The sequence below is a fragment of the Plodia interpunctella genome, chromosome 22 (genome assembly GCF_027563975.2).
Source record: "Plodia interpunctella isolate USDA-ARS_2022_Savannah chromosome 22, ilPloInte3.2, whole genome shotgun sequence".
Lineage (NCBI taxonomy): Eukaryota > Metazoa > Arthropoda > Insecta > Lepidoptera > Pyralidae > Plodia > Plodia interpunctella.
The window spans coordinates 7,086,572-7,098,886 of record NC_071315.1 but is presented as its reverse complement, the minus strand read 5'-3'; the positions used below and the strand labels follow the sequence as shown (position 1 = coordinate 7,098,886).

The window sequence follows — 12,315 nt, the reverse complement described above, 5'->3', positions numbered from 1 at the left end:
ATAATTGGAGATCCCACGATCTCGGCGTGTTGAAATATTCTAGTGTTTTCATGTTGATATTAGTATCATTAAATAAATACAAATAAAATTATTTCAGTCATATGTTCACACATAACTTGATAAGATGACACCCAGGTATATTGCATCGTTGATTTCTATTAAACATTTGTTTTCTCTCTCAAAATAACTCCAACTAGATTGTAGGAACAGAGAAGAAATAATCTACACATGGATAAAAAAATACAAAAGAGTATTATATATTCATAACAAAGCAATAAATAATTTTACAGCAGGAATATCGGACGCCATTTTTCATGCCACAAAAGGAAAACAAAGGTGTGGAATAAAATATAGGTAAAACAAAAGTATGTAAGTTTGAGGTATGGACGGTTAAGAAGTTACACCTCGATAGACTACTGAGATGGAAGGGGCTTGCAAATGATCGAGCAGGTCGATACGGAAAGAGGAGATTTATGCACAGCATTGGTATCTCAAATTGTTTTAACAAATTTATTGGATTGGAAAATTTCTTGAATCACATAAATGTAAACATCTTTTCATATTAAATAGAACCAGTTGAAAAAAAATCTGTTAACTTTACTCAAGAATTTGTATCAGAATTTGTAGATTTTGTGGAATAACGGAATAGATATGAAGTTGACATTGCCACAAGCCATTATGATAGCAACATTTTAGCTCGCAGCAGGAGCTCAACAGGTGGGCACACCTGTGAAGCATGGCTATATACGATCAGTTCGGGTTGTATATGATAAAGGGTGGGTGTATCGTGTGTAGTTTACCAAACGCGAACAGACTAATATTTAATAATTCTAGGGAATAACATTGGAAAACGTTACATAACAATACAATGTGCAGAGATTTTCAAATGCCTATTGAAGCGGTGGATCGAAAGGTCCCAGGTTCGAATCCTACTCGTGCCACATGAGTTTGTATACCAATCTGACTCGTGTATATAATAGATTTCATTGTCTGACACGTGCTTCCGGTGAAGGAAAACGTCTTGAGGAAACCTGCACACTGGTTGATTATTAATTTGTGTGCGAAATGGAGAAGACAATGGCCAACTCCACTCAAATCAAATCAAATCATTTATTCAGAAATTAGGCCTTCACAGGCACTTTTTCACGTCATAATCTAAATTAAATGATGTTTACCAAAGCTACAAACTACTAGCATTTCGGAACGACCACTGCTGAGAAGAAATGCCGAAAGAAACTCATTCAAACAGTGTTGGTCCCTATTATGCCAGAAGGGCTTACCATTTTTTATATATAAATTTATGTATAATTTTTTATCAGTAATATAACATTAAGTACATAATAAAGTACATGGTCAAAAGGTATACTGAAACATATTATGATTGTGATCAAGTGCTGATGAAAGGAAAATATATATATACTTATATATTTATGTATAATTAACCAAACAAAAAAAAAAAACTTTTAATAAAAGATCGAGCTGACCAGTTCCCCCGGCAGCACCCGTTCACGAGTTGACGTCAGCCATCGCGAAGCTCAACCACAATAGAGGGAACCTCCCGACCCGATCCACGATGCCGCTACCGGTTTGACCATTTGAATGTGCATGACATACTCGATCTCCATAATCTAACATAATAGATACCTATGTTACTTTCAGACACTTGGAGATCACAAATCACGTATATGTTTTACAATAAATGTCAAAATATATGTAATAAACATGTCAAGAAAATATATAAATAATAATAAAAAAAAATTAAAATCAAGTGTGAGAGGTGGAAGTTTTAGGAAGGGTCCAAGGTTTTTTATCATTTAAATAGTCGCTAATCGTGTAATAAGCATTAGCCAATAAAGCATGAGATGCAACAGTCATAATATTTATCGATTTGAATAATTCTCGCAAGGAATCCCGTGGCTTAAGCCCATAAATAAAACGAATTGCTCGTTTCTGTAAAACAAAAATTTTTCCTATGTCAGCTGCATTACCCCATAACAATAATCCGTAGGACATTATGCTATGAAAGTAGCTGTAATACACGAGCCTAGCTGTTTCGATGTTTGTACACTGTCTGATCCTCCACTAAATAAGGAAGTATGGATTGTAAAAATGCTAATACATTGTTGTCCGTCCCTACTACTCCCTGCTGCTCCGCGTAGTGCCCGCTAAGCAAGGTTTCCTCGATTCCACGATTCTGTTAAGCCAGCACTTTGTCCAGCCCGCCGCAAGCTCTCAGACTAACTAGATAAACATCCTGACAAAACAAGTGTATAAATCCAGCAACTGCCATAGAGTGGGAGGTTCGAGGCGTTTGTTTTCATTAGACCAGACAAGACAACAGGTAGCCGACATCGATCCAGGCGAGACGGGTTTATCACTAGACTTCGTCTGGGAATTCTGGTCAAATACAATTACTTGTAAATAGGGTACGGTAAAGATGTTTAAATATGTGTTATAGCAAACTTATATAATAGTTGGGATGAAAATGCTATGTGTTTACTTAAAATTAAATTGACGTATTTAGAAAATTAAATAAATACACTATTGAAATAGTGTAGCTGAAAAATCGTTAAGTACATATCAGTAAAAACCATTTGAGCTATATATCAAAAACATGATTAGTTAATTTTACCCAAATAATGTTGAGTACATTAGCGGTCGATGGTCCCAACTGTACCTTCACTCGTTAAAGCCCATCAATTCTTGCACTAGCATGATTACATGAACTATGATTTTTTTCTCATCTTTAGGTTGCACATACATGATGGCACATATTGTGCCATCATGTTTTTCGCAATGTGTCCCGTCCCGTTTCCCATTACGTGTGTCCTTCCCATTTCCCGCTCCGACTCCCACACCCGCTTTCTGCAACGTGTGCCGTCCCATTTTCCATGAGGATTTACGTCCCGGTTTTTCATTTACCACAAACGTAAAATTAACATTTTTTGTGTGATGGTGTGATTTACTACAAAAAGTAAATGTGCCAATTTTCAGCTTTTTATCTTGAAAATTGTATTCAGTACCATAAAATCTTTCAACCCCCCTTTTGAAGGGGTTGAGAGTTAATTTTCAGAAAACTCTGAAACACGTATTCATTATTTTTTTGTAAACAATCAAAATCCAAATTTTCAAGTCACTAATTTCAACGGTGTAGAACATTCATATGAAAAGTTTTTCACCCCTTTCAGCCCCTTCGGGGTAGAATTTTCAAAAATCCTCTCTTAGTGCTCATATATACTTCCCAGAAATTTCAGCTTCCTACGACTAGTAGTTTCGGTTGTACGTTGTCTGTCAGGCAGTCACCCAGTAACGGAAGAGTTAGTTTGTTGATTGATGATTGATGGATTGTATCGTAATTGTTTAAATTACCTACCTATATTATGATATAGTTAGGTAGGGCCTTCGCAAGCCAAGCCAAGCAGCAGCCAAGGCTTCTTGCTTTTTCTCATGTAATCTTAGTGTGAGCTCATTTTGCGTATAATAGATATAAATATACGCAAACAATTTTCGAATGAAATGGCCAACGAAAGTATCAGTCTGTCCATACCCGAGTGGACAATTCGCCTGTAAACAAGTTGGCCCGTCACGCCAAGCAGTTCCGCACGCCGCTGTATAAACATGTTTTCATGTTTTTCCAAAGTTGGCCTGCGAGTTTCTACAAGCAATACAAATTGGTCTGACTGCTTGACATCAATTCAGATTTTATTTATTTAATTATTTATTATCACTTCTATTCGCACGTCTATCTATCTATTGACTCTCACCCTGAAGTCAATAGATAGATAGAAGTGCGAATAGAAGTGATAATAAATATGTATAGACGGAGAACCTACTAATCCCATGGAATTAGTAGGTTCTCCGTGTACGAAGTACTTACTTAATCCATGGTGGCACCATCAAATTTGACGTTGACTTTATCTACCATTTAGACAAAATGGCGCATTTTTCTGCGCACGTTGAAGTTAACTTCAAAGTTGACGCGCAACAACCTGACAACTTTTGACAAATTTTATTCTAAAGGTATTACTCTTTTGTTTTCTCGTTAGGTCACTCTTTTGTTTTGTTTTTCAGTACCTACTAATTTCCTAATCAATACATAATTAATAATATAACAGTAGACAAAAAAAATCTGCAAATTGAATATTTACATAAAAATAAAGGCGATGGAGTCATAGTAATATGAAAAAATATCTGTCTGTTTGTTACACGCTAATCTCCGGAACTACTGGACTGATTCGAATAAAACTTTTTTGTTATATAGCTATTAAGCCTGGGCAACATATAGGGTATAAATGATTTTAAAAACTGGAACACCTGATGGAGACCAATAATGGTACAGCTGAACTATAGGAAATATAAATGACGCCTTTACAAAAGTTCAGACTCCAGTGTGTCGACCGCGGCCCCCTGACCCGTCGCGCTCCACTGCCTGAGTTCTGACACCAATGCAGACATGGCCTTGTCCCCACACTAAATATGTATGACATCATGTGACATACATTTAGCGTGAGTTGCACCGTCAAATTTGACGTTGACTTTAACCGGCGCGCAGTTGCATCTCACGTGACGTATTTCTGCGCACGTTATTAAATTTGAGGGTGTTTAGGCCTTTGGCTGTATTACTTTAGTGTCACCGGCTAACTTTTTAATTTTCTCAAATGTCAGGGCTGTCAAAGTCAAGTCATTTTTTTACTTTGTCTTCTAAAAATTTGGCGCGCCTACTTACGTACTTTTTTCACTGTATGTTAAAAACTCATGAATACAAATAATTTAAAAGTAATTATTGAGTTATCATTGGCTCCGGTGTGTCGGCGAAGACATAATTTGGTGGCCCATGAGGGGAACCAACGAAATAGCAAAATTCAATCATCGAAATTGTCCGTACGGCGTTGTCGAGTTTGGACATCGAAGTCACAAAATTTCGCAAGAAGACCTTTAAGTAACAGACCAGAAGCATCCAAAAACAATTCCAAGCGGTCATTGGAGCAGCTAAAGCTTCAAACCAGCATCGGATTCCATGAGCTAAGTGTTCCAGATTCGTCCCATATTCCTCTCAATAGAACTGTACTTTACCTCCCTAAATCCAACAATTAAAATATTTCCTGACTTCAAAGTCTATGTTATGGAGTATGGCCAATACTTGTTTATACAATTGTTGTTATAAGTGTTTTGTAAATACTAATTAGTGACAAAACACAAATATTTCAAATAAAACTTGCTTTCTTCAAAAGTAAATTCCCACAATAAACAATAATTCATTCAATTTCTTTAAAACTTAACTAAATTAACTAGGTAATTATGTTCTTGTCCTCTTTCTATATAATAACTAAAGGCAATAATAATACCTAGTTTGGTGGCCCACATTAAAAATTAAACTTTGTTGCTTCATTATTCGGACTATTCCGCTGACTATTCCAGCAGCTCCCGTGTGGTGCCCCTGACAGTGCCCCGATTGGGTGAGGAGCATTTGTACGGATATAGTATCAGCGGAGCGAAGAGTGTGAGCTATTCATTTTGTTTACTTATAAAACATTCTCATTCTGATTTACATTGAATTTTAGATAGTCAAAGTTTATTTAATATTTATATTCAAAATGTCTAGTCCTACTAAATTAGCTAAGCAATTAAAGGAATTAAACATAAAACGCAGTTCAGTTAAAGGCCAAATAACAAAATTTAAGAACTTTGTATCCAATGTAAGTCAGAACAGAGACTTAACAAGCCTCGAACTGGCAGAATTATCTGTCAAACTAAGTAGGTTTGAAGCATTGTCATTGCGCTTTGATGACTTGCAATCTCAAATTGAGGTCTTAAATTCAGATAATTTACAAAGCGAAATTGATGAACGGGAGAATATTGAGCACGAATTTGTTGTCAATATTGCAGCTTCAAAAAAAATTGTTGACGATTACAATAAAAATTCTCAACAACTTGATTCATCTTTTCATGAAGCGAGTGCTCATTATAATACTGAATATGCTGAAACTTGTCAAGTTGGTTTTAAATTGCCTCAAATTCAAATTTCCAAGTTTAACGGTACATACTTTCATTGGCTGGAATTTCATGATACCTTTGAATCTCTTATCCATAAGAACAGTCGCATTCCAGATATTCATAAGTTCCACTATCTAGTTTCTTACTTAGAAGGTGAGGCAGCTAGAATAATATCCAACTTAGAAATATCATCAGCAAATTATTTGGAAGCGTGGAAACTTCTTTGCGACCGCTACAATAATAAGCGTTTATTAACTAATCATCATTTAAATTCATTGTTAAATGTGCAGCCACTTGCGCGTGAATCTGAGAAGTCACTGCGTTTTCTAGTTGACCATATGACAAAAAATTTACGCGCGTTGTCCAGTTTAGGCCAACCTACCGATAAGTGGGATATGTTGCTCATTTTCATGTTTTCATCCAAATTAGATAGCCAAACTCTGACTAAATGGGAAGAGTACCGTAATACGCTCGAAGATATGCCCAATTTACATAATTTTAAACAATTCTTAATAAATCGTGCTGACGTGTTAGAGGCTATAAATAGAAATAATTACAGTTATAACGTTTCAGATAAAAAAACACCTACTTCAACACGTAATTCTCACGCACAAAATACACAAAATAAAAATGCTAAGTTTACACCTCACACTAAATCATTTGCTACTACTAATTCGGAACGGACAAGCGTATTTGTGTGCATTGTCTGTGGAGATAACCATAAAATTTATGATTGTGCAGTATTTAAGGCCAAGAGTGTTCAAGAAAAGTTTAATGATGTTAAAAAATTCAAATTATGCTCTAATTGCCTACGTCAAGGTCATCCACTTAATGAATGCAGGATGGGACCGTGCCGTGAATGTAAGAAACGTCACAATACACTCCTTCACGATCCAACAATGACTGCCAATAAAGCGCCAAATAGTATAGAATCCAATATCACTGTTAACTGCTCCACAGATAATGAGCAGCAGGTACTTTTGTCTACAGCTCTCATAGAAATCTGTAATCCAGTAACAAAGGCAACAACAAAGGTTCGTGCACTCCTGGATTCCGGGAGTCAATCTTCATTTATTTCTTCTTCTCTTAAAAACAAGTTAACGCTAAATTCATCCCACCTAGACAATTTAAGGGTTATAGGTATTGGTAATAGCAATTGTAATACCGTAACTGAATCATGCATTATTCAAATTAATGCTTTAAATACGCCTTTCAGCGTTAAATTGTCATGCCTTGTACTAAATGAATTAACCAGTGAGATACCCAAAACTCGTATTGATATAAAATCATTAAAATTACCTTCCTCAATAATTCTGGCCGATCCTACCTTCTATCAGCCTTCCAAGGTTGATGTTCTGATTGGAGCTGACTTATTTTGGGATATAATAGGGGCAGAACAAAGAAACCTAGGCCCCAATCTTCCTAAATTGCATGATTCAAAATTTGGCTGGTTGATTTCTGGTCCCATGTATACTAAAATTAACAATAATTATTCCATACAATGTAATCACGCATCTGTTGTACAAAATGCAGACGATGATATTCATAATATGCTTCTTATGTTTTGGAGTCTTGAAGAGATTCCCCAGAAGCCAAAATTAAGCGATAAGGATAAATATTGCGAAAAACATTTTTTACTTAATACTACACGATTAGAAAATGGTAGATTTCGTGTGAAACTGCCTTTAATAGATACACCCGATTGCTTAGGTGACACTTATGCAGTTGCTAAAAGGCGTTTTATTAATTTAGAGAAAAGATTTAAACGAAATCCAGTTCTTAAGGCTGAGTATTCTAAATTTATAAATGAGTACGAGATGTTAGGACATCTCTCTGAATCTAAAGTCAAGCCAGATACATGCTACTTCTTATGCCATCATGCTGTTCTCAAAGAAACTAGTGAATCAACCAAGTTGAGAGTAGTTTTTGATGGTTCGGCTCCTTCTTCCTCCGGATATTCTCTTAACGACATATTACTATCAGGTCCTAATATACAGGACTCTCTTTTTTCCATATTGGTTAGAGCTAGGCAATACAAATATCTACTGACAGGAGACATTGAAAAGATGTATCGTCAGGTAGAAGTTACTGAATCTGATCGTAACCTACAATTAATACTGTGGAGAGAGAGGGAGTCTGAGCCCATCAAAATGCTAAAACTAAACACTCTCACTTATGGCACCGCAAGTGCAAGCTATTTAAGCACTAGGTGTATATATCAGTTGGGTGAAGATTGTGAGGATGACTTAATTAAAAACATAATAAAGTCAGATTTTTATGTAGATGACTTGATAACTGGCTGTAATGACGAAATTCAGTTGCGTTATATTCAAAATAAAATATCTACAGTACTTAGTTCTGGATGTTTCAACTTAAGAAAATATAAAAGTAACTTACCTAATCTATTTAATGATTCCAATTTAGTAAACACACAGGAAAGCTTGGTGTTTAGCGAGTCTTCTAGTACCCTAGGTTTGGGCTGGAATCCAGCTAACGATACTCTGCATTTTCCAACTAAAGATATTCCTCAAAATACAGTTATTACAAAAAGATTAATTTTATCTCAATCTTTCAAAATTTTCGATCCCTTAGGTATCCTCAGTCCATTCATTATTATACCTAAAATAATCCTACAGCAGCTGTGGGTACACAAATTAGATTGGGATCATCCCGTACCAAAAGACATCGAAATGTCTTGGAACAACTTTCAGAGCAATGTACCTTGTTTGCTTAACCTACACATACCAAGGCTAAGTCTGATTGATGAGGCTGTTGAAATTGAAATGCATTCATTCAGCGATGCTTCACAACATGCATATGGTGCATGTGTTTATATGCGATCAATAAATTCTAGTGGTGCAGTTACTGTGAGGTTGCTGTGCGCTAAATCACGAGTAGCTCCTGTTAAGCCTACGACAATACCACGTCTCGAGTTGTGTGCCGCTCTTTTGGCCGCTCGATTGTGCAATTCGGTGACAGGTGCGCTCAAATATTCTCCGGAAAGGATTGTACACTGGTGTGACTCTAGCATTGTGTTGGCTTGGATACGCAAAGATCCCAACAAATTAAAAACTTTCGTGGCCAACCGAATTATAGAAATAACTGAACTTACAGTTCCTTCATCCTGGCGCTACGTCCCGACTAGTCAAAACCCGGCTGACTTAATCTCTCGCGGTGTCAATGGGAATCAGCTGGTATCTATGAATCTTTGGTGGCACGGCCCAGACTTTTTGTCTAAGCCAGAACTAGATTGGCCCGAACTGAATAGTAATAAAATTGATGACCTTCCGGAGATAAAATCGAATATAACAAATATTTCTGAACCAATAATAAAATTTGAAAACTTTTCTAAATTAAATAAATTAATTAGGACATTTGCGTTCGTAAAGCGATTCGTTAATAATATTAAACCTTCTCAAAACAAACTTATAGGTACTTTATCTTTAGAAGAACTAAATAGTTCATTTTACACATTGTGTGCCTATGCACAGCGTGAATCTTTTCAAATTGAATATGATGCATTAGTAAAATGTAAACCAGTACCAGCTAAATGTAGAATTTTATCTCTATCGCCGTTTCTTGACCCAGATAATAATATAATCAGAGTTGGTGGTAGGTTGAATGAGTCTGATTATTCTTACGAGAAAAGGCATCCTGTTTTACTTCACGCCTCTCATCACTTAACTAAATTATTCTTTGAGCAAAAACATATTCACAACATGCATGCGGGTCCCCAACTATTGTTGGCAGTGGTTAGGGAAACAATGTGGCCTATAAATGGCAGGCGCCTTGCTAGGCGTGTTGTCAATAACTGTGTCCGTTGTAAACGTATTGCAGGCAAAACTTTAGCTCCTAAAATGGGGAACCTTCCTGTTCAGAGGATCACTCCCGATCATCCCTTTTTATCTGTAGGCGTGGATTATGCTGGACCATTTTTAATTTTGAACCGCCGAGGTCGCGGTAGTCAATTAATAAAATGCTACTTATGTCTATTCGTGTGCTTACGATACAAATGTGTGCACCTGGAAGCTGTCAGTGACTTATCGAAAGACGCATTTCTGATGACATTTCGAAGGTTTATCGCTCGTAGAGGAAAGCCTTTGGAAGTATTTTCCGATAACGGTCGGAATTTTGTTGCTGCGGCTAAAGAAATTGGTCAATTTTTAAGACAAATTTCCGAACCTATTCTTGACTTTGCAAGTCAAGAAAATATTAAATTCATATTTAGCCCCGCCTACGCTCCTCACTTCGGTGGTATTTTTGAAGCAGGGATAAAGTCCGCAAAATATCATGTCAAACGTATACTCGGAAATAGTCACATAACATTTGAAGAAATAACAACATTGTTTGCACAAGTTGAAGCCATACTTAATAGCCGTCCTTTATACCCTCTATCGTCTTCTCCTAATGACTTTCTTCCATTATCTCCTGGGCACTTTCTCATTGGAAGGCCGTTGGTTTCGCTGCCATCTCCTAATCTGCTAAGCTGCAAAGAAAATACCCTAAGAAGATACGAACGCCTAGAAAAGCTGCGCCAACACTTTTGGAACAGATGGCAACAAGAATATATAGTCGAATTGCAGCAACGAATCAAATGGAAGACTAGCGTCGACCAGCTAAAAGTTGGAGATATGGTACTGATTCAAGAGGAGAACGTACCACCAATGAATTGGAGACTCGGCAGAGTAACAAAACTATTTTATGGAAAAGATGGAATCTCCCGAGTAGCGGACGTCAACACCAGCAGAGGATGCGTACGACGAGCATTAGTCCGATTGTGCCCGCTAACGGCACCTGAAGCAGATGACCAACTTGGTTGAAAGATTCAACTTTCAACGGGCGGGAAGATGTTTAGGCCTTTGGCTGTATTACTTTAGTGTCACCGGCTAACTTTTTAATTTTCTCAAATGTCAGGGCTGTCAAAGTCAAGTCATTTTTTTACTTTGTCTTCTAAAAATTTGGCGCGCCTACTTACGTACTTTTTTCACTGTATGTTAAAAACTCATGAATACAAATAATTTAAAAGTAATTATTGAGTTATCATTGGCTCCGGTGTGTCGGCGAAGACAGTTGCATCTCTCACGTGACGTATTTCTGCGCACGTTATTAAATTTGAGGGCACATCCCTCCCTTGTGATGTTGTGCGTTATTTTTGTAAGTATCAGATGATGTGAAACTGTAAACTAATTTATTTCAGAATTTCTATTCAGCAATTCCGTTTCCAAATGTTACTTTGTAGCTTTTGATAATTGGTGCTTTTAATTATGACATGGACCTGAGGAGGTCCATAGGAGTAAATTCTCCTATGGACCTCCTCAGGTCAGAAGTTGGTATTGTTTACAGATTAACATAAATAACTTATCTAGTGAACTTATGTAGCTGTTATGAACAGAATTTAGAACTGAAAATGATGATTCTATCAAATGGGTCATTTGTACCTGTATTTCTGTTTATTCGATATGCTTTATAGCTCGTAATTCCCTGTATTCAATAAACATGAAGTAATATTATTGCGTAAACACCGTTATGACGTTATATCTGAGTCCTCGGCGTTTACGACCTTGGGTGTCCTAACACTTTTATGGCCGCCATCGCAGAATTCATATACAGTGTGATTACTTTATGACAGAAATAGTTGCTGTAGATTAACGTAGGCCTATCCAGCAGAGGCTCACCGAGGGCTGCAGATGATAATTACTTTGAGCACTTAATAATACTATAAACTTGTAAATACGTTTAGGGACAGATGGAGAGTAATAAGAGAAACCAAAGATCTGTACATAGGCGGTGGATGATAGGATGTGAATCCAAAGTCCGGTAAACAGTAGATCTGTTCATTTGAAAGTCTGAACAACTCCAGGTTTCTTTTATCATTATTAAGTGCAGTTACAAAAACACCTTTCCCCATCCAATTTTACTGTTAGGCTTGATATCCTCAGTGTAATGACTCGGAAAGGACGAACCTCACGATACAACATTCTCAAGAGGCGGGCGAGGACGCTCGACTTCGAAAAGGTTCGGACGACACGTCCTTAGATTATGTCTCGTTTATATGGTGATGCTGGTGTTGCATGTGAATGACGTGGGATTCGTAGAAAATGTAGTTCCGTTTCTATTGCACGGAAGGTGAGAAAAATGTTTTATTTACGAGCGAATACTTGTATGTTTTATTTACTTGGGTATGTAGAGATGAAATTTTTATGGTAGTAGGAGTGGTTAAAAAATGAATAAAACTCAATTTTAAAACTATTAAAACTACGACCGGTCAGATGCCGTGTCGTGCGTGCCGAGTAGGGTTCTGAAGTTCACTAAAACAACAAC

The 12,315-nt window shown here is 36.8% G+C and overlaps 2 protein-coding genes across 2 annotated transcripts in view; both read left to right on the top strand.

The window, feature by feature from the left end:
• LOC128679832 (probable metabolite transport protein CsbC) overlaps nt 1-12,315 on the top strand; it is a 76,725-nt gene that overhangs the window by 28,496 nt on the left and 35,914 nt on the right. The window lies entirely within an intron of this gene.
• On the top strand, nt 4,608-11,051 carry LOC128679591 (uncharacterized). Its single transcript, XM_053761935.2, has one exon. It carries the CDS (start codon nt 5,595-5,597, stop codon nt 10,812-10,814), a length of 5,220 nt encoding a protein of 1,739 aa, XP_053617910.1. The 5' UTR covers nt 4,608-5,594; the 3' UTR covers nt 10,815-11,051.